Below are 24142 nucleotides of genomic sequence, written 5' to 3'. Positions count from 1 at the left end.
ATTCATTAAGTAAACAAGCAACTCTTCCTCATACAATTGCTGGATCACCTGTGTTGAAGGATGAAAGCAAGAGTGGATGGGTGACTTGAAAATAATCTTACAGCTCCTCTGAAAGGATGACCTCTCCTTGCACCCTGACCTTTCCAGCTTTGGGAATAAAGCTTCTCTAATATCCTGTTATCTGTTACAAGGTACCTCATAGTCAAAAAGGAAAATACTGTGACAAACTTAGCATAGCTCTTTCTAGAATATAGTTAAGTAATCCCATAGAAGTACAAAAACTTACATATCCATAATTTTTTAAACAATTTCATAGCAGCATCTATTGTTGATAGATAGCTTTAAACCATTTTTTTCTGTTATTTCTAATTCATAAAAGATTAAAGACTCAAATTAACAACAGAAGTCACAATAACCTCAACTGAAAACAGAAATGTTAAAAGTGATTTTTGTGACTATTATGGGCTGATATCATTGTAAAACATTAACAAATAAATATAATGATTACTCTGTCTTTCATATGATTTCATAGATCTTATACTGACCCAGGAGCTAAGCCTCAGGGGCAGAAATCGGGTAGTTTTTTACCAAATTGGTTTAGCTTTTGTTTTTCCCGCATATGCACGTACAGGACATTTCTAGGAGCCTCCTGCAGCCAAGGGTGACCACATATCTGAGTTGTGCCCACGGACATGTGCACAAAAGTGATGCACAATGGGAAGGGTACGAACCCATTTAAAAGAAACTCCACCCTCCCTTCAAGGTGACCTTTAGGAGCACTGTATTGAAGATGGAAGAACTTCTGTCAGGCACCAAAACTCTGCATGGAGCAGGGTGCCACCACCTCACCCTCCACCACTGACTGAACTGTACATGAGTGACAAATTAGCTTCTATAATGTAAGCCACTGTATTGGGGAGGTTTATTCGTTACAGCAGCTAGTGTTAACCGATACAGTTTTCCTTCTCAATAGTCCTTGCAGAAAATTAGTTCTCCCATCCTAGTAGATTTCTGTCTTGTCTGAAAGGAAATATTCCAGCAGCTGGATTTCTTGATGGACAAGGTAAAAAGATAGGCTTAAAACTATTAGACCGTAAGAAAAAAAAGGTCGAGGGTTCATATTTACATACCTTCAAGTACCTAGCATAATATCTTACATGTAGAATGAAGGAAAGAATCAGTAAGGAAAGGAGTAAATAAAAGGTATCCCTAAACAGATTTTCCCTTCCTTGCTCTATTGGCAATACACAGGCCCTGGAAGTACACAGTCTGAATGGGAAAAGAATAATCACTTCTGAAGGTCAATGATTGTATACAAAACCTCTTTACATGCCACCTACTTCAGCTTTAATAGATTGCAGGATAAAACAAATACAGTCCACTCTTGTCCCAAATATATACTTGGTCATGGGGTTAGAAGAAGGGAAAGAGGAGCATAAAGAGGAAAGCCATCTAACTCAACATCTTTTCATTTTTACTTATAAGATACTGGATGACACTTCTTAGCATACTAGATGCTAAATGGTGTTTTAATGGCATTAATGAACCAAGTACAAAATCAAATACAATTTATCAACATTATCTGTTTGCTCAAAATATAATTATTCATTTATTCACTCAGTCAGCAGATAATTTATTAAACACCTATATGTGCTGGGCATTCTAGATGTTTGCTGTATATTAACACACAAGGCTCCTGTTCTCACGGTGCTTATATTTTGACTGCAGTCTAGAGTAGGGATGGGAGATAAAGAGAGAAATATTAAACAAAGAAACAAAACAACATGATAATTTCAGAGAGTGATAAGTAGTACATGAAGAAAATTTCAAAAATTTAGGAAGTAGTTTATTGGAATAACGGGACTGGGTAGGATTCTAAAAGGCAGAGTGTCATGGAAGATGAGTCGTAATACAGAGACTTCTGTCGTTTCATTCACTGCTGTGTCTCCAGCACCTAGAAAGGTCACTGGCATATACTAGGAATTAATAAGCAATTGTTGATTGAGAACAGCAAGAGCAAAGATCCTAAATGGGGAGTCATCTTGGAGTGTTCAAAGAAGAGACAGAAGGCCAGGGTGGCCCCAGCGTAACGAGTTAGGTACAGCACTATGTGATAACTCAGAGAGGAAGTCAGGGGCCCTATCATGTAGGGCCTTGTGGGCCATGGTAAGAGATTTAGGTAAGATGTCTGGACTTTTCTTTAAGTGTAATGAGAAGCTAGTAGATGCCTGTAAGCAGGAGAACGCCTGAATCTTACAAATGACTTAAAAGGTCTCTTCAGCCATTACCTGGAGAGTGTTCTATGGGGATGGAGGACAAATGTGGAAGCAAGGACAGAGAAGGTGGTGACTGGGAAGAAGGTGGAGACCTTGGAAGGGAGAGCGGTGGTCTAACTAGAGACCTGTTTGGTGGTAGGTGCCAGGGGATTCCTATCTGGGTAGATGGGGGTACATTATATTGGCAGCATCTACTGTGGTGGGGAAAAATTTGGAGGATTTAGTTTGTTTTCACCTCACTCTAATTTAGAAAAAACAATGAACATCAAAACACCATAGCCAAATATCCATATTTATTCACAGTTCCCTGTCTTTTTCTCCTCTCCCACATTTTGCATTAGAGATTCTTCAGGCTTTTTTTCTTAGTCCCATGATCACCGCTTTCTTGTTTTTTGTTTGTTTGTAGTCTCTTATAGATGTGCTAAGAACCTCATGCTCTCTTGAAGTGATTCCCAAATCTGACCCTCACGCTCTCTCTACCCCGAGTGTTACACCCACACATTCTCAACCTCTTGCCGAACGCTCCCCTGCAGATGTTTCATACCCAAGCCACCGCAAACCCTTCACCTTCCCCCCGATGCTCATCATCTTGAATTAACTATGTCTGTCATCCAGACAAAAATCTCAGAATAATCTACCTCACCCCTCACTCTTCACCTCCTAAATCCAAATAGACGTCAAATATGCTATCTCAGCTTCTCCAGAATTTCTTGAATGGGTCCCTCTCATCATGCCATGGACACGGCCCTGGTCCTCTCCCTCCTGGGGAAGGAAGGGTCCCCATGGGCAGGGATCTCTGTAATCTCTAACCCTCCACTCATCTGTTATCTCCAAAATCAAGATCTGGTCACTCCTCTGTCTCCAGATGCCCATCACCTCCTCATGTCCCTCAGAAGAAGCCCCACATACACAGCCAGCAGGTTAAAATCTGCTGGGATCAGGTGTTTGCCTACCTTTCTCACCACACCCCTCATCCCAGCATATTCATCCGTGAAGGATACGGTCCTGCCACGTGAGACTCTGCGTTAGTTCTGAAGAGGCCACCGTGAACCTTCCCACTCCCGTGTCTGAGTGCTACTACTTCCTCAGGGTGGAATGTCCTTCTGTCTTCTGTCCTTGTCAGAGTTCCATTCATTCTACAATGCCCAGCACTAAGGCCAATTCCCTCACAAAGCATCCCAAATACTCTAGTTAGAACTCGTCGTTCCTTCCTCTTCAGTCCCACGTCACTTACCTGGAATTCTGTGTTGGAACTGTCTGTTTCAAGTTAAATATATCACCATAAACCTATACTCCCTGAAACAATATTCTATATAGATGAGGCACTCAAAGATGTTGGAAAAAACATAAGCATCCTATAATGTGGAGACGTTTTATAAACTAAACTGATCAATGCAATGAAGATACACGTAATTTGTGGATAAATAAATAGGCGATTAATAAAATAATTACCATGATGGATGATTCCATTTTCTAACAGTGCTTGTCCCAAGTGAACACCTTCCTCAGGCCTGTGAATCTCTCCAATTTCCAACAGCCATGACACAAATTCACTGCAACAGAAATCCAATGAAGTTAAATCATTAATTTTCTTCCCCCAGGAAGTCTATCCTTACCATGCATTTATCAAGCAGCTACGAAAGGAGTCTCAAAATATAAAGGAATGCTTGCAGTGTATTTCACGTACATTGTTTTCACATATGCAAGGCCCACAGATATAAATTGGACCCTATTCTAGAAAACTCATGTCCATACATTCAGACTTACCTAAGCTATACTTAATAACTATTCAGCTTATTGAGACCTTTAGTAAACACAAAGGGAAAATTCTAAAGTAGCTTTAACTATAGGTTATTATGCATATAAAAGCAAATTTGGGACGAAAGAGAAAACAACAGATCCTAAAGACAGCTAAACGACAGAACTAGATAGAGTAATAGTGACTTAATATAAGACATAAACTGTCTAAAAGTAGCTTTCCAGGCACAAAGAACCAGTGGGTTTGAAACTCCAAGAGGGCAGACAAAATTAAACTGCATGCCCTGTATGGTAGACAGACTTCTAAAGATGTTCTCCCACCCCCCTATCAGGAATCCTACCCCTTGGTTTGTCAATCAAATTCCAATCTAGGTAGCCCTGTGAATGGACTGGCATATGTAATTAAAATCCCATGTCAGTTGTCCTTAAAATATGGAAATTAACCACGTGGGCCTGACCTGATCAGTTGAGCCCTTTGAAGCAGCATTTTCTCAGGCTGGTGGCACAAGAGGAAGTGAGAACAAGTAAAAGCACAGGAAAGATTCAATGTGCCACTGCTGGCTTTGCAGCAAGAGGGGGGTCATATACCAAGGAATATAGACAACCTCTAACGGAGAGCAGCCCTGGCCAATGGCCAGCATGGAGACGGGGGCCTCACGCTTACAACTACAAACGATTAAGTTCTGCCAACAACCCGAATGTGCTGGAAAGTGGATTCTTCCTCAAACGCTCAAGATAAGGGCCCAGCCCCTGCTCTGCCAACACCATGATTTTGCCCTTGTGAGACCCTTAGCACGGAACCTGGTCTAACTCACCTAGACTTCTGACCTACAGAAATACAGGCTAATACATGGGCATTGTTTTTAAGTCACTAAATATATGGTAATTTGTTTTGCAGCAATAGAAGACTGATACACACCAAAAGACACAGAGAAGTCTGACTACCTTGTTTTCAAATTTTAAAATTACTTGGTAAATTCATTGTTATATCTAAACTGTCATCCATAAGGAATACGCCAACACGAAACCAACCGTCAGAACTGTCTATCGCACACATCTGCTGTGGCTGAGAAAGGCCACTGAGGACCACAGCTCACATCTTTCAGCATTTCGGGAGAGGATGGGGGGCCCCAGCATCTCAGATAAGAGAAGGGATGTTTTATAACACTTAGGAGAGCTTCAGCTCAGTACTGATTTTTTTTTATGGCCATGTGGTATCATTAAGAGAACACTAAATACAGAGACTTATTACAATAAAATATTTAATCATGCTCATATTTAAAAAGCTAACATTCGAACTCTTACATTAACTAATGAATATATTTTAGAATGGTTTTATTTTTTGCACAGAGGCCAGAGAAGCAAAGCTATGGAAAGTGTCAGGAAATTACTTTTCCATTTATTTCAAAACTAAAAGCAACACATATGGTAAAGCCAAATAACCAAGGGATACAGAAATTCAAAACTGGATGTCTAGTCTACAATGCACATTTTAAGGCAGAAGAAGTTGTTAGAGTTCTTTATATGCTTCTATTAAATAAGAACCATCCAAAAGAAAGAAAATAAAAGTAAAGTAGAATATAGCATAGCGGTTAAGATCATGTAATTTGCAATAAAACAACCTGGATTCAAATCCTGTTTCTGTCTCTACCAGCTGCATGACGTTGGGTTAGTAAATTTAGCTCTCTAAGCCTCAGGTTTTTTCCTCAATGACATAGAATTAATAAGACTATCAACCCCATAGTGCTGTCCTGGAGTTAAACATAATAGTGTGGGTAAAGGGTTAATAGAACCCCTTCTTCAATAAGGACAAATTTGACCCTGGGTTAGCTTTCTAGCTCTGCTTCCCTAGAAACCTGATGAAGGTCAGGTGTCAGCTGTGTAACTAGGCAGCGCTGCTTGTGGTAAAAATGGCTTCTGATGGCTCAACTCCATACTTATAAATATATGGTGAGAAGCCATAGCCTGGTATGACTCTCTTGTAAGTGGGCACGTGATCTGGGGACCCTGGAAGTTATGCCCATGAAGTTGTTACGAGAAAGAGCGTCTTCTCTGCAACGTGGGACTTAGAAACCAAGAGGGGCTCACAGCTGCTCTTTCCTTTGCACAAGAACCTTCACTTGGGGCACAGCCAACACAAGCAGCTCTAGCTTGCTGGCAGCTGTGTGTCCTGCTGGGAGCACCACCCCACTGAAGAAGAGGCCCCCTGCTGCCCTGAAAGCACTGGGTTTCCTGGCCTGTATTCTAACGGGGCTGGGATTGGTGTGGCCTGTGGTGAGCTTGTGTGCCTACATAACTAATTAAGAAGACATGCTAAAATATAATGAACACTGCTATAGAGTAAATCCTAAGAGTCAGCACAGGGAAAAAAATGTTTTTCTATTTCTTTAACTTTGTGTCTAAATGAGATAATGGATGTTCACTAAAGTTACTGTGGTAAACCTTTCATGATGTATGTAAGTCAAATCATTATGCTGTATGCCTTAAACTTATACAGTGCCGTATGTCAACTGTATCTCAATAAAACTGGAAGAAAAGAAAAATACCAAGACATTCTGGTAGGTATTACAGGTAAGCACTACAATCATTTCCATTGTTAGAGAGGAAAGAGAAATTTAACTCTCCCCAGTCTCTCAACTAGCCAGTGGCAGGACCAGATTTGAGTGGGGACAGTCTGATTGTGAAGTCTGGGCTATGAACTACCTCCCCAGTCTACTTTTATAGCGTTGACACTGGCATTTACTAGCTGTATGAACGTGGGCTAGTCACACTCCCCGATCACTAGTTTCTGAATCTTTAAAAACTATAAGGTTTTTTGGGCTTCCCTGGTGGCGCAGTGGTTGAGAGTCCACCTGCCGATGCAGGGGACACGGGTTCGTGCCCCGGTCCGGGAAGATCCCACATGCCGTGGAGCAGCTGGGCCGGTGAGCCATGGGCGCTGAGCCTGCGCGTGCGGAGGCTGTGCTCCGCCACGGGAGAGGCCACAACAGTGAGAGGCCCGCATACCGCAAAAAATAAAAATTTTTTAAAAAATAAGGTTTTTAACTCCTAAGTATGTATTGGAGGATTGGAAATAATTATCGGAAGAAGCCAGCACAAAGGCTGCCCTAAGCAGAGCTACCTGAAGGCATCCCCCCCACCTGCTTAACCCACCAGGGACTCCCACTTGCAGCCGTGCAGTCGGCTACAGAAACCAAAGGACATACAATCAATCTGCTCTGGGCTGAACAACCAAGCGACCTCCTCGCCTGTTCCTGTGTGCCTGGCCCCTCGCGTGACCCACTTTTTCAGACTCTCCATCTATATCCTTTCATCCTTAGCCCAGCTGTCTAAATTCTGAATTAATTGGTAGTGTAGACTGTGTGCCCTTCAGTGTAACTGACTCTCAGGCCCTGTATTCATGTCCTTGCCGGACTCTGTCCCTACAGGCAAACCCGCCTGCCCTCCCGCCCCTGCCTGACCCCAGCCTCTGCTTCACCCCTGAAACACAGTATATCAGAAATTACTGAAGTCGTGGATGAATGGATGAATGCCTTAACTTTTCTGGTCAGGATTCCTTGCTCTATGTCCACTCCCTCATCCCACTATGGCCCAGGAAATGCTGATAGTAAAGAAAGATTCAAAAACACTTAGGAGAATATTTTTTAGAGAAAAATAAGTGACTAAAAAAAGTTAACACACGAGATCATGAAAATATGAAAGAAATACATGTACCCGGACTACCAACCCTACCTTCCAAGAAAGCATTTAGGGAACGTAGTCAGTTTTCTTTTTCTGTCTTTGATCAGATTTCCTTGTTTGCACATCATTTTATAAAGTTTCTCACCCTGTTCAGAGATCATTACCCAGGTGTCTTGCTCCATTCCTAATTTTAAACCTATCGAAAACGAAACACAGGACAGGTAACTGAAAAAGTCTCTTCATTCATTCATGTCTTCGTTAAACAAACATTCATTGTGTGTCTACCACGCGCTGGGGGCTGTGGATACAGAGCTCCTATGATAGGGCCCTGGTTGTCAAGAAGCTCATAGGGTACCAGGGAGACAGGGCAAGATGCCCAGGGCCATATGGCACCTTTGGGCAAACTGTGCCCCAGAGGCACACAGTTTGGCCAGCGGAGGAAGAACAGCTGTATCTCAGACACTACAGTTTGGCCAGCGGAGGAAGAACAGCTGTATCTCAGACGCTACCGAACCCCTTCTGTAGGACTAGATCAGCACAGCTGGACACGGTGGCCCTGGAGACAGCCTTAGAGGGAAAACTGTGCTACAGCAGAGACATATTCAGAGAACTTCGCCTCTATCTGAGAAACAATAGGAAAAGTTTCACAGAAGGGCTGTGTTTGAATGCAAAGGTATGAACAGGATTTCCAGAGAGAGAAAGTATTCACGAGGGCCTCTGAGGGATGCAGCACGGAGCCCTGGGTTTCAGGTGACAGGACAGGAGGTGGATGGAGGGGTGAGCAGGGTCCATACTCAACTGCAGTCTCAGCGTATTTCATTCCTTCTCTACTGGGAGAACATCTACATGTTTTAAACCAGAGGGAGGGGGAAGGCAGAGTAATGAAGGAAAGGAAGTTCAAAGGACAGTGTAGGGAACAAACAAAGCGGGAGGGTTTAAAAAGAGGGAGACAATTAGGAGAGACCCGCCGAAGTTCAGGGAAGCTCAAGTCTCTGTAAACAATAGCAGGTTTGGAAGTTCAAGTGGAGTCCAAGGGTCAGCTGATTAAGTGGGCATGGAGCTCCAGAGAGATGACAAGGCTGGACATAAAGATTGAGAACCTGGCAGTGCAGAGTGGAAGTTAATCTGATGGGAAGAGACAACGCAGAGCAGGCAAGGAAGTTCAGAGGTGACCAGTGCCAAAGGGAAAATCCTGGGAACACTGACAATCAGCAAATGGGACTGATGAAGAACTGTGGCAGAAGAAGAAGAAATTCTTGGATTATTTTTAGTCTTCTAGCTACTAAATTCCTTACTAAAATTTTATTCTTTACTATGGAGAAGCCATTAACATTGGTCAGTAATAGTGAATAAGAGTAGAGCCTGTTGGGGCTTCCCTGGTGGTGCAGTGGTTGAGAGTCCGCCTGCCGATGCAGGGGACACGGGTTCGTGCCCCGGTCCGGGAAGATCCCACATGCCGCAGAGCGGCTGGGCCCGTGAACCATGGCCGCTAAGCCTGCGCGTCCGGAGCCTGTGCTCCGCAGCGGGAGAGGCCCGCGGAGAGACCCGCCTACCACAAAAAAAAAAAAAAAAAAAAAAAAAAGAATAGAGCCTGTTAACATAAGCAGAGTTATAGAATGTGCTTTCTTTCTTCCTTTTTTTTTTTGGTCTTAAGGGTATTTATATGCATAGCCATTCTGGGAAGAGTAGTTAAGGTTCAACTTGATGAAAAATTCAATTTACCTTCTAAATGATTTGTTATGCTATTTGAATTAACTGCTAGATTTAACAAAACTTAAAGAGCCAATTATGCATTCATGATCTCTGTTTTAAATTTTTCTGTCTGGTTCTTCATCTAAGATCAATCAAAGGAGTAAGTATTTTTAAATGTTTTGGAGATACTTATAAAAAGGTATGCTATGCATATTTTAATCAAGGTAGAAACTCTCTACACCCTTCATGGGGAAATACCTAAAGATGGAGGAAGCAACTCTTTGTGTTCCAAAATGTTGTCACCAGTGAGGTATTTTATATCTAGATCTCTGAGAAAAGGAATAAACACTGTCACGTTTCTCATCAATTATTTGGTAAAGAAAATAGTAGTTATACAAGCATTTCTATTTCCTAGCTGAATTACAGAAATACGAGTACTTGCAGATAAACGTCATACAACTGAGTATCACCAGACCAAATACTGTTTGCAAACCTTGATAAAAACGTGAAGTGAATTTGAGCTAGGCCTCCTTGTGTGAACAAGTTCCTTACTGAGTTACATTACATTCTGTGGCATTATAACGATATTAAAAAGTTAATATTCATCCAAATTGCCTTATTTTATAATTAGAATACCAAAATATGTGGCCTAGGAATTTTCAGTGTACTGTTAAATATAGAGGGAGCAATTGTTGCAGGCCCCACAGCACTGCATTATATTATTAAAGCATGTTTCTTAAAGGAAAACTCTATAATGATGCTTTAGAAATGGCAAGAATAAAGTGCAAAGAAAACGGAACAAATTTTAAAGCAGGTAAAACTATTTGCTGTAAATTGAATGTCTGTGTGCCCCCAAATTCCGTATGTTGAATCCTAATGCCCAATGTGATGGCATTAGGAGGTAGGGTCTTTGGGGATTAGCTCATGAGGGTGGAGTCCTCATGAATGGGACTAGTGCCCTTATTCAGGAGACCCCAGAGAGCTTTCATCCCTTCTGCTAGGTGAGGACACAGTGAGAAGATGGCCATCCATGAACCAGGAAACAGCCCTCACTGGATACTGAATTTTGGCCTTCCCAGCCTCCAGAACTGTGATAAATGAATTTCTGTTGTTTATAAGCCACCCAGTCTAGGGTAATCTGTTACAGTAGCCTCAGTAGACTAAGACATTATTTAAAAGACACCACTAGCCACAATATAATTATTTTGCTAACTATATAATGTTTTCTTTTACTTTATTTCAGTAACAACATTGGAAGTATTCAAGAAGTATCTTAGCCTGGGCTTACATCACATAGTTAATCTAAGTGAACATCAGACACCATCTACTTTCTCATAACTTTTGCCCATTTTCTGCTTTCTTGTTAAATTGGAACCTTCACAAAGTATAATAATGCCCAATTCATACACCCACCTTTCCGCCGTTCTCTTTCTTTCAAAATAGCTTCAAACCATTCATGTTTCTCTTCAGGTGTTTTTGCCATACACACAAACCATTTATTTTTGGCTGTGTTATGTATCTTCCACCCATTAACAACAATGTGTCCACTGCTGTGGAAGTCAGCTGAAAATTAATAGGTAAAGGTGAATGAACAGATATAACATATATTCGAGTAATGCACTCATTCAAAAAAGGTCCAAAACCACGGAATTCTTCAAAATACCTTTGCTTTATATATGTGTATTGAAGACCATACAAATTTTAAAACTTGAAGAAACATTTATATATTAAATGCAGTCAGAACATTCCTAACTCACAACATTAACATATTACAGGAAATTAACCACCCAAACTCATTAACATTCCTTTCCTCAATGTCCAAAAATATTGTTCAAGTTCCTAAAGCAATAAAACTTTTTTTTAAGATTTTTTTAATGTGGACCATTTCAAAAGTCCACATAAAAAGAATTCATTGAATTTTTTACAATACTGCTTCTGCTTTATGAAAGAAAAAATTCTTCTTTGAGTGTGAATTCACATTTAATTGTCTTTTTCTAGATCTCCCCATAATTTTGGCTAAACTGACATCCTGGATTTGAAAATGTCATCAGCAAACCCTTTCTGGCAGCTCCCTACCTAACGGCAGGCAGAGAATAGACATTGATTGTGACCAGCCTTTACTGGCATGAGAGTCTGCAACGCAAAGATTTCAAGACAGAAACACATACAACAAACGCCTGACTCAGCATCTGCCTCAATTAAAGTGACATCTTCCATTGTCTCCCCCGAGAGACACTAAGAAGCTACGGTGGATTATAGGAGGTAAGCCACAGAACATAAAAGGTCGTGGCACTACACCTGCTGTTTGTTTCTTTTGATCTATTTTATTTGCTAAGTTCTGAGTAGAGGAAGAAATGGTTTGGTACTCATTCTCCCAAAATCTGGTTCTCATAGTCTTTTAGCTCCAAAATCACCATAAATTATCTGTGAACAAACAGAAAGTTCCAAAAACGCATTATCGAATGATTCTGTCTAGGTGGGGGAGAGGGCTACTTTAAAAATTCCAGGTTACATTTGAGCCAGGATAGGATTATATTATATATATCATGTATCAGTTAGATATTCTTCTAGCCATAATCTCATGAATACTCAATAACAATTTCTGTTAATACAGAGATTTAACCTGACAGAGGATTTTCCCTTTTAAAGAAATTACCATCTGTTTTTAAAAGGAATTTTTGTACTTTTCTTCTTACCTTTACATATTTAATTCATATTCACAATGCACACAAAATAGCAGAACCTAATAATACACGTGAGATAGGCATCATTGGAATTAGTAAGGTAATAAAAATTATTATTGTAGTTCCTAATTAGGCCACCATCCCTCCTTAATATCTATAAAAATAACCAACTGAGAATTTATTATAAATTGCTGGAAAAAAAGAACAAATTATACGTGTTTCCACACCTCCCTCCCACAAGCTGTCACCTTACAAGGCCAGTATCACAAACAAGAACAAGCTCTTCAGATTCTCTCCCCTCTTCGAAAACCAGGCAAAGATTGCTAAGTGAACCGTAGCACTGCAGCTTAAAAGATCCCACATTCCCACTAGCGTTATTACCCCTTTACCCATACCCTAGACAAAGAAAACCACAAGAGCCACCTGCAGCCTGCAGTAATAAGACATCAGACTTACTTTAAAATGAGCATAATGTATTCCGCCCACAGAACATTAGGGGAACTCAAGTTCAAGTGCCAAACTCACCAGAGTGATGCTTCTGACCTTGTAGAGTATGTGCCCTGCGCAAGCCACCTCTGTAACCTTCCTTTCCTCCTGGGATTACTTGAGCCTGGCACTGCCCTGTTCACACCCCGCTGACTTTTCCTCCAATATTTTTCATTAGCAGCCATTTCTCAGCTCAAAAGCCTTTGGTAGCTCACCACTGAATCAAGTCAACACATGTAGGTTTGCTTTAGAGATTCTCCCTAGACTGACTCCACCCTACTAGCCAACTCCATTTCCCACTACGTTCCAGTGTGTTCCCACCACTCTTCTTGTCTGCTGCTTTCCTTCTTGTCCTGAGAATATTCATGTGTCCCCCAGGCCAAGGCTCTCAAAGAACATTTTTCTAGCATCCAAAATAACATATGACATTGTTTATGGGTAAAAAAATGTTTCTAATTTTTCCTTTTAAAACTCTAAAAAGTAGCTTCTCCATTGACCTTTTTAAATTCCCAAAACACTGCCTCAAATTAATAACACTGAAAATTTAAGTGTATCAGAAAACAGCTATTATATTCTCGGTACTCTTTTCAACATTGTAAAGTTATGCCACTTTTTAATTAAGAATGTATTAAATCCAGCTTATGAAACAATACTAGTTGTTAAGGTAACTATGGTTTATCTGTTTAATTGACTGTTATGCAACAATAAAAACTATGTTTATGTGGTGACAAGACATGAAGATAAAGAGGACTATCATTAAGATAATGCTTTTATTTAAATGGAAAAGGATACAATATAAAGTTCATGTTTCAAGTATTTTTTTACCTATGCACCAAAGGAAAATTGAAGACATTTTAAAAATTTTTTCTCATTTATTTATCTTTGGTTGATAAGATTATCTACTACTTTTCACCTATTTTTCTGCAAATTCCAATTTTTTTAATAAGCAAAATTTAGTTTTATAAAAACAATGCATTCAGTATCTTAAATACATTCAAATATTTATATTAAAAATGACAGCTGAACCTTGTCTTTGAAATATCTTTTCAAGAACACCTTAAGAATAAAGAATTTCCATCTTATCCAATTCAAATTTGACTACTGTATTGCAATCTATGGTTTGTCCAACACTGCATTACAGACCACATTTTCTAGAGGTCAAACATTCTCGCCCTCTGTCCAACCACACAAATAAACTAGTAGTCAGGACAGAATACAAATGATCTGGTGCTACTTTTTGAATGGCTTTCCAAGCCTGTACCATGAAAAGTAATTCTAGGAGGTTCAATGCTTTCCTATGATAGCTCTTAAGCTGGACAATTTTAATAGCGTCACGATCAAACAAATATGTACATTATGGACATTACTACTACTTTATGACACTCCCAGCTATTTTTGTATTTCTGTGTTTAATGCTAGGGTTTAACATGTTTTAGCCGAATGTAATTTTCCATTTTATAAGAGTCCTCCGCTCCCTTATCTTGCCTTTTTCCTGTGACTGTTTTACCTAACAAAGTATTTCTAAGCTGAAAATCACTGCCAATGAATTATTCAAGTGAAAAGTCTGTCGTACAAGGGAGTTTATTACTGACATTCCATTTTAAATCTACCAATCACTTACCTGTGCCATCATCCACATTCTCCACCTCCATCACCTCTGTATTGATCCGGCCACGAAAAACGTACCGATGTCCATCGGTAGATGCTTTGCTATTCTTCAACCGTCTTACAATTGAATGAAATCACAAAAACTTGGTTACTAAACTTAATGCAAAACAGTGTTAAAGCAATAATTCTTTGAAAAAGAGATACCAATTCAGTCAATAATATCAAATGTTAGGCTCTTGGTATTTTTTACTTGTGTCCTCCCATTCATAACAGCACAGGTTGCTCTATAAGATGTGACTTGTGTGCTATTTTTTTAAATAAACTGAAGCTGTAGGCTAAGGACAACATACAGGTAGGAGGGTAACTATGTACTTTTGCTCAATATATGACATCAAAGATGCCTAATCAAACTCTGACAGACACTAAAATTGGTTATTCACAATTTCATTTGATTTATTTCACCTTCATTTCTCATTTTTCAGTAACCAGCTGGTAATTCCCATTTTTTCAATCCCTGGTGAAATTCAGTTAATACTTATTTATGATCCTTCTTCAAAGAAATTTAACTGTGCTGGAGGTTATTAAGCAATATCTAGCTGTAAAATATTTCCCTATATTGTTTTTATGATATGATAACTGTATACTTGAGGGATAAGTCTCTCAATACATTTATAATCCTTCATAAAGATCTTATTTATTTTTAAAATAGTCCAAAACATTTCAAAATTTTGTGTATGGTACCAGCCTTTAATCTTAAAACCTATGCAACACAAGGTAAAAAAAAAAAAAAAAATCCAGGTTTATAGATGAACATTTGTAATAATGAATTAGGCAGTTGTATTTATACTTGAATCATTGAACACTCAGGGATAGTGTTTTCAAATTTTAAATATATTAAATTAAAGAGGAAAGATTCTAAGAAATAATTCAAGAAGATTATGTAATACCTAGTCATTCAAGAGACTTCAGTTGACCTGAACTATTCAATTTGACTCATTGACAAAAGTCTGCTAACAATTGAATATACTGAAATAATTATTAATGTATTGTGTTACAAAGATACACCGAGCAAAAGTTAAGATGTCAAGTACATTAATGCAGTGCCCCCTTCCCTCCTCTCCTTTGCATTTGACACCTGCCCTGGAGTGGAAGAGGGACGTGAAGGGAGGGGAGTCTCAAGGTGCTATCATGCTCCCTGAGTTCCTTTAGAAAAGAGAGCATATTCCAGCTTACATGTCCTAAACCCTCATCAAAACTTCATAATCCTTCATCACCACTAAACAAAACTAAATTGATTAATTAATCTGACTGACCGTCTGCCAGCCCTAGGCCTTCACCATCCTGCACACCCACGCTCATTTTGAAAGCGACCTCTAAATGTCCTTTGCAGAAAGCCTAAATAACTGCTTTAAATTAAGGATTCAGGCCAGGTAGCTATGAAAATTGGCATCGTTGGAGGCTGAAGAGAGAAGAACGCAGAGCAGAATAACACACAGGCAACAGAGAATGCAGAGCAGAATAACACAGCAGAGAGACACGCAGGCGTTGTCTCTCAGGGAGGAAACAGTGTCATGGTGTCTTGCAGAAAAGAATTTCTTATAAGTTGGTACATCATACTTAAAATCAATCATATTTTTCAAAGCTTAATATCCCCAATAGCAGTTTTAGTCAGGCAAAAAATTATGGCATGTTTATATATTTTTTTATATATTATAATCAATATATATATGTATACACACACGCACACACACACACGCACACACACACACACTACAGAATCTATCTTTGGGTCCTATTTTCCAAAGCATTAATTTTCTTTGTGATCTTGCTGTGATCTCTTTCCAGGTTTTTTATATTTTTCTTCACCTGCAGATATTAATACTCAAAATGAAATCCAAGTAAGTGTCTGACCAATACTGTAACACTTAGCTTAAATAAACAGATCTTTGGTCCCTTCAGAAAATGACCCTACTGAAGTATCAAAATTGAAAAGCCTTTGGTTTCAAAATAATTTTGCTCTTTATTGTAGTGTCGAGTATTTGCATAACTTGATTCTATGACTTCCCTCCTGATGAATTTTAATGGTCACCAGGATATGTGTACAGTAATGTCGCAATAGCAGAAAAACTGGAAACAACCCTAAAGTCCATTGATAGGAGAATGAATAATTAAATTGTGACATATTCAACCAATGAAATCTTTTTTTTTTTTTCTTGGCCGCACTGCACGGCATGTGGGATCGCAGCTCCCCAACCAAGGATTGACCCCGTGCCCGCTGCATTGGAAGGTGGAGTCTTAACCAATGGACTGCCAGGGAAGTCCCTCAACCAATGAACTCTTATGCAGCAGTTAAAATGAATAAATTATTGCTACACACAGGGATATATAGTTTACAAACTAGTATACAAACCATATTGTATACAAAATGTAAACTGCAGAAGACAATACACTGTGATACTATCTTACAAATATCATAAATAAGCCAAAGGAAGCAATATCATGTTATATGTATCTAATATCGCACGATAAATTGTTTTTAAACTAGTTTCTCCTAAAATGAATAGCATCAGAAATGTCCAGAGTTGGGGGGCCTAATCCAGCACTCTGATCTTTAAAGAATGTAGCTGTAGAATTAAAGTAAAATCACTGGTGCCTGGCTCCTATAATTACAAAATTATGGAAGTTTCAGAAAAGGTTCAGTTTACTCATATTCTCTGAAAGATCTTTAGAGCTTAGAAAGTATATGGTAACGGAGATGACATATTCTAAAATGAATGAAACAGATGGTATATTCACACCATTCCAATTCAGGAAGGGAACGGACATATAGGTTTATTTAGTGATTTCAGTTTTTAATCACTATGTATTTGGTCCACGTTCACTATACATACTTTAAGGCTATTTGCTAAACTGCATGATTTTAATTTTGTAAAACTTTTCCTATTGCTTACTTTATTTAACAGTTACAGCTATGAGACCATGAAGGTTCACATCATTTGTACACTGTTAATTTTGCAAAAGCTTTGGCCTTGGGGGCAGGCATATATATGAGGATGAGATAACCCTAATGAAGAAAAGATCTCATTCTCAAACTGATGCCTTTAATAATCGCACCTAGATGGATGTGTTAATTAATTCAGTGGGGGAAATCCTTTCACCATGTATACATAAATCATCACACTGTATACTTTATCTTACAATTTTATTTGTCAATTATACCTCAGTAAAGTTGGGGGGAAAATAATTGCACCTAAACAACTTGAATCATCTTATAATTTTTTAAAGAGTTTCATACAGGTAGAATTAACAGCCTCTTCTAGATCTTCCTAAAGCCCATTTCTACTAATCCCAATCTTGTTACCAAACACAAAGAATTTAGGAGAGCATATTACAAGAAATAAACAGGTTCATTTTCACGGATGGTAAAAAGGGATTTTTTAAAAAGCTCATTAAGATAGAGAGACAGCAATTTAATTAGCTCTTGGCTCTAATCCTAACCCGTTCCCTTTCTTCAAGGTGCAAGGAGAGGAAGCTAAGAGTATGTGGAAGTTTACTGATGAGGTCATGAGTTCCTGGGAACAGAGGAAAGGTTGAACCTGTGCGATGGATAAAGTTTCTGAACGATTACCTGTCTATATTCTTACCTGTGTTTTCGTTTGCAATACACCAAAAGGTTATCGAAAAGAAAAAACACCCGTTCTTGAATATTTCCAGAAGAAATTTTTAATAAGACTCCACACATTAGCATTTCAGTACAGGTGTCGGTAATGTTGGACCCCTAAGTCAGGAAAAACGGAGAAAGTAATGTCTGATTACTTAACAGAAACTTTCGTGTGTAATTCTTTTTTCTCCTTAAAAGTGGTTTGTTTTTATTTTAAGATGCAATATATGGACAGGATAAAAGTTCAAATAGTATAAATATTTATACACTGAACGTAGGTATCATTCCCTCCCAGTCTCCTCCTGGTCAGTATCACTAAATACAGCTACTCTTAAGAGATTCTCTGTCTCCTTTTAGCTGTTTTATATATGTATGCATACACAGCATATATGACACATTTCACCTTTGTTCTCTAAAAAGGAGGTGATTTCAAACTAACTCATAACATTCATGTCCCTAATATTCCGTTCATCCTCCTCCTTTCTTTCCCTGGTCTGGAAAAAGAGCTCCATGAACAGATAGCAAAGTACATGAAATTGTCTGAATATTTAGCAGGTCTCAATTTATATACAGTCATCCCTTTGTATCCATGGGGGATCACTTCCAAGACCCCTGAAGATACCAAAATCTGAGGGTGCTCCAGTCACTTAAGTAAAATGGTGTAGGATTTGTATATAACCTATGACCCTCTTCCTGTATACTGTAAATAATCTCAAGATTACTTCTTAGACCTAATACAATGTTAATGCTATGTAAATAGTTACAAATACAATGTAAATGCTATCCAATAGCTGTTGGTGCAAGTTTTGTTTTTGAAACTTTCTGGAATTATTTTTCCTGAGTATTTTCAATCTGAAGTTGGCTAAATCTTCAGATGCGGAACCCGCAATATGGAGGGCCATCTGCATCCACTTCTAGGATAGAGAGGAAGAAAAAAGAAGAAATAAAAAGAAAAAAAATCTATGTAAAGAGAACAACATTCCATAGGACCTCTTGCCACACTTATTAATAGTTGCATTGGCAAACTCATTCATTAAATAAACCTTTATTGAGTGCCCACAAGGTCATATGATTAGTGACAAAACTGATGCTTAATATTAAGTGCTTACCATTGGAAATTGAAAGGAACCACAAGAGGGAAGGAGCCTGGGTCCCTGAAGTATCAAAAAAGGAAAACTGGGACTTCCCTGGTGGAACAGTGGTTAAGAATCCACCTGCCAATGCAGGGGACATGGGTTCAAGCCCTGGTCCAGGAAGATCCCACATGCCACGGAGCAACTAAGCCTCTGCATCACAACTACTGAGCCTGCGCTCTAGAGCCTGTGAGCCACAACTACTGAAGCCCGCAGGCCTAGAGCCCGTGCTCCGCAACAAGAGAAGCCACTGCAGTGAGAAGCCTGTGCACCACAACGAAGAGTAGCCCCCACTCACCGCAACTAGAGAAAGCCCACGTGCAGCAAAAAGACCGAACGCAGCCAAAAATAAATAAAATAAATAAATAAATTTATTTTAAAAAAAGGAAAACTGCCCACTGAGCAGAAACACACATTGGGTTGTTGTGTGAGCTGGTCAAAAACACCTATTTTGAGCCAATATAAATGTTGTAGTCTACTCTCTTCTACAACCTAGACTAGCATAACTAATGCCCTGAGTCACTGAGTTGGACCAAAAACAAGGAAGTTTTCAGTAGAGATCTGTTAAGTGTGCTCTTCAAGAATACTTCTGTTGGGCTTCCCTGGTGGCGCAGTGGTTGGGAGTCTGCCTGCCAATGCAGGGGACACGGGTTCGAGCCCTGGTCCGGGAGGATCCCACATGCCGCCGAGCAGCTGGGCCCGTGCACCACAACTACTGAGCCTGTGCTCCGGGGCCCGCGAGCCACAACTACTGAGCCCACGTGCCTGGAGCCCGTGCTCTGCAGCAGGAGGAGCCACCACGGTGAGAACCCGACGGACTGCAACCAAGAGTAGTTGCTCACAGCAACTAGAGAAAGCCCATGCAAAGCAATGAAGACCCAATGCAGCCAAAAATAAAATAAATTAAAAAAAAAAAAAGAATACTTCTGTTTTAAATATAAACATGCCTGGTCTCTTTAAATCCGGGAACAAATTTCTGATTCTTTTTAAACTTAATGCATTAATTTCAATTTTTGATATTTTAAACTCAGAACATTAATGTTAATTTCATATTTTCACCATAACAATAGGTATAGTTTTTCTGATCAATTATAAAAATTTAAATTAAAAGGATAACTCATGTTTGGGGTTGGAAGATGCAAACTATTGCATTTAGAATGGATAAACAACAAGGTCCCACTGTACAGCACAGGGACCTATATTCAACATCCTGTGATAAACCATAATGGCAAAGAATATAAAAAAAGACTGTCTACGTGTGCGTAACTGAGTCACGCTGCTGTACAGCAGAGACCGGTACAGCATTGTAAAGCAGCTATAGGTCAATAAAATTCTTTTTTTAATTAAAAAATAAATTTTTTTCAAAAGATAACTCATATAACTATAATAAGAAACTTCCCGAAAGGGAAGTTAATTAAGACAGTTACTGTGTTAATCCGAGTATCTACATTACAAACACATTTTAAATTTTAAATACTTCCCTCTCTTCTTTCCTTTTGTCAAAAGGGTAGATATAGAAATAGAAATGGAGATCTGTGAAAAATTTACACTATTTCATATACCGTGTCATGTGATAATTAAGCAAAAAATGTCATCAAATATCAATATAAATCCCAGTTTCAGTGGCAATGATTTCTAATTTATAGTGAATACCATCCTCTCTTAGAAAAAAATTAAGATACAATAGTATTAAAAATGTAGAAAAAAAAGGAAACCATATTGATCCTTGCACAAGGGACCTACACAACCTTACGAAAAGTGGTTTTATTTGTAGCAATTTTACAAAAGGTACAAAACACTTCACCTTAGACTATTCCATACAGCAGCCCATAAGTGCCAAGGCAGGAAAATAATTCATTACCTTATAAAGGGTTACTGCCAATATCAGGCTAATTTCCAAGTAAGTTTCCCAAATTAAATACGTAGGTATTTATTTATAGATGTATTCCTAAATGAAAGAATTACTAACAATACATTTTCTGACTCGCTTGTGATTATTATCTTTGTTAATAAATATAAGGAGAATTTAATGTGAATTTGAGCGAACTATAATGACTAGAGGCAATTTATTCCATCCTCATATACAGCCTCCGGAGAGGTACTGTCCAAGAAGAACTCATGGGGACCAATGTGTAAAACAGAAAGCGGATATATTATTCTTGATGATAACTGACATACACGCTGAATGGTCCCATGAGTATGGCTAAAACAATCTCCCTTTGTAAACTTAACCCATTTGGAAAGCCAAACATCAACAGAAAGAATCTTGGCGAGGTGGATTTAAGGGGAGCTTCTGTAAGCACTGGGCTAGGAGACTCTATCCACCACCTGGACAAGACTGTCCAAAGTCTATCTGTCTCTCTGTGTGCCTCTCCCTCCTAGACCTTTCTCTCTTTTCTCTACTTTCAATGCCAACAAGTCAAACATCTCATTGGCTCCTTTGATTCTGTAGCTATGTTCATATACCTTCAAACCACTGCAGAAAAGGGATAATCAGGCTTAATGTATACAGTCAGAGTGAAAATAAAGCAATATATGCAAAACTCCCGGCACATGCCTAATGCATAGAAAGGACTCAATAAAGGCTATTACAATTATGATTACTAACATTGAAGGTGATCTGATTCTGCAAGGTTCCTTCCTTTATTTCTGATCTCTGCTGTGTTTCACTCTATGTTGATTTTATGGTTTAATTCATTAAAGACAATGTTATTTCTCAGGTTATTGAGGGTGGACACATCTTGTTGCCTCAGAGAACACCGACTCCTGCCTTGACAAAAAAAGGCCTTCCAGCTTGTATCTGGATACTTCCAGTAAAATTAAGCTCCTTCCTTCATAAGACAGTCCATTTCTTTATTTAGTCTAATTATCAGAAAGGTTTTTCTTACTGTAGAGCCAAAATCTACCATGATTTTCACTCGCTATTTTTCCTCCTAGGATTGGGTAGATATCCTCTTCGTGAAAGGCCGACCAATATCTGAACATAACTAACATGCTTCCTTCTGCCTTCCAGGCTCTGTAACACCGTTGCCTTTTGACCATATGGCTTGATTTCAGAAACCTGGAAGATCCTGCTAGATCTCCTCTGGACCTTCTCCAGTTTGTCAGAGTTTCCCTTAACATGAACACCTCCAGAAGTGAATACAATCATTTGGATGTGAGCTGGCAAATGAAGAATGTAGCAGTGATGCTATTATTTCTCCAGTCCCCTACAATACATAATATTAATTTAGCATAAGGTTATATTAGCATATTTATGGCAATCCCATCCTACAATTGATTCAAGGTGCCCCTCTAGTCAAAGTGCTCCCAGGTCTCTTTCCTCTAGCCTATACTTGAATAGCTTGACTTTTGATTCATTTAATCCAGATTGATATCACAGCAAGCTCTCAAAACTCTCACTAATATACAGATACATTATATTGAAGGCATCACCATAAGTTCCCAACTCCTAGCTCCTGATCAAAACTCAGAATAAGGACTTCCCTGGTGGCGCAGTGGTTGAGAGTCCGCCTGCCGATGCAGGGGACGCGGGTTTGTGCCCCGGTCTGGGAAGATCCCACATGCCGTGGAGCAGCTGGGCCCGTGAGCCATGGCCGCTGAGCCTGCGTGTCTGGAGCCTGTGCTCCACAATGGGAGAGGCCACAACAGTGAGAGACCCGCGTACCGCCAAAAAAAAAAAAAAAAAAACCTCAGAATAAGATTAACTGACCTCTTCGAGGTAAACACTTCTTTTCATAAGCAACTCAAAGCATCTGCTTAATTATCAATTAATGTAATTTTATGGGGTAAGGACATCAAGCCCATATTGCCACAAATATACAAAGTATATCTTACAATACACACGTAACACACGCTTTACTAAATCCTACTGAGACGTTTCTATTACTGAGGTGATGTGTCTTTAATATTTAACAGCAGACTTCTACAATTAATACAGTATCACCTTTACTATCCTCTACCATAGTAATCTACTATCATCACATGAAATATCTTCATGAATAATTTAAATAATTCCTAGGGAAATGCTTAAGTACTTAAAAACCTCTGTGTCAAAACATACAGATTTGTCTAAAAACCTCATTCTAAAAGAATGTCCACTGTGTCTTTGATTTTACCATGATTTAATCTGTGTATTATTTCCACGACAATGGTGACTAAAAATCATTACAAAATTTTGAAACAGAGGTACATACATTGTTATAAATATTGAAGAAAATCTGATGAAGTGCAGATATAGTCTCTCGTGTAATCACGATATGCCTCTCACTTCAAATTCATCCTATCTGCAAGCAGACACTTAATAAATGTCTGTTTTTGACTAATGTGTCATATTTCTCCCTCACTTACATGATATAATCTACCTTTCTCTGTAGTGGAAAAAACTCACAGCTTTGTCTGTGAAATGCATGAGGTTTATGATATTTTGAAAATTACGTGCAATATTTTTCATTATCTAGAAATGGCAAGAGAGTTTCTGGGGTTAGGGATAAAGAAGCGAAGCTACAAAATTGAAATTGAATGACTGAAATTGAATGATTACAAACATCGGATTGCTAGGAAACAGTCAAGAGCACTAGAGTCTATCAAAATGAGCATGTCAGACAAATTAGCTAGAAAACCAAAAATGTGGAAGCAATAAAACAAGCTGGGCAGATTACTGGAAGAGAGCAAAGCCTCTAAGACAATGGTGCTCAAATTTCAGAGTTTGGAAGACACACCTAATGGGACTGCTAAAAACTTTTAGGTTCCCTGGCACTATCCTCACAGATGGAAACTGAGTACATCTGGGGTAGGTCCCAGACCATTGCAGTAGATTCTGATACATTGTCGTATTCTGTCAACACTTGAAGCAACACTGCTTTGGAAGCCTGATGCTAACATGGAGATGAAGGTGAGCACAGGGCCCTGCCAGGTAGTCCCAGCTGCTTCCCAGGGCCCAGGACAGAAAAGATGTTTATCATATGTCACAGATCACAGTTACACCTATGGTACCTTTCATCATCACCGAATATTCATTAAAATCTGTATAATGTTATTTTACCTGGTTAGTATTTTATCTTCATTTTGAAAATGGATGCTAATTTTTAAATCTAGATATCTATTCTTTGGCCAATACAAATTTAGTCATTGAGTAACCATATATAATAAACACTGTGATCT

The 24142-nt window shown here is 39.0% G+C and overlaps 1 protein-coding gene across 2 annotated transcripts in view; it reads right to left on the bottom strand.

The window, feature by feature from the left end:
- PREX2 (phosphatidylinositol-3,4,5-trisphosphate dependent Rac exchange factor 2) overlaps positions 1–24142 on the bottom strand; it is a 207302-nt gene that overhangs the window by 162717 nt on the left and 20443 nt on the right. For both annotated transcript variants that reach the window (XM_024739018.1, XM_024739017.1), the window contains exons 6-10: positions 17830–17963; positions 14199–14302; positions 10821–10970; positions 7767–7911; positions 3729–3829 (exon numbers count right to left, since the gene is read on the bottom strand). In XM_024739018.1, the coding sequence (XP_024594786.1) occupies positions 3729–3829; positions 7767–7911; positions 10821–10970; positions 14199–14302; positions 17830–17963 (634 nt within the window). The remainder of the gene's footprint in view (positions 1–3728; positions 3830–7766; positions 7912–10820; positions 10971–14198; positions 14303–17829; positions 17964–24142) is intronic.

Source organism: Neophocaena asiaeorientalis, unplaced genomic scaffold, assembly GCF_003031525.2.
Source record: "Neophocaena asiaeorientalis asiaeorientalis breed wild unplaced genomic scaffold, Neophocaena_asiaeorientalis_V1.1 scaffold299, whole genome shotgun sequence".
NCBI lineage: Eukaryota > Metazoa > Chordata > Mammalia > Artiodactyla > Phocoenidae > Neophocaena > Neophocaena asiaeorientalis.
Note: the sequence above shows the minus strand (reverse complement) of the source record. Positions and strands in the feature narration are given on the sequence as shown.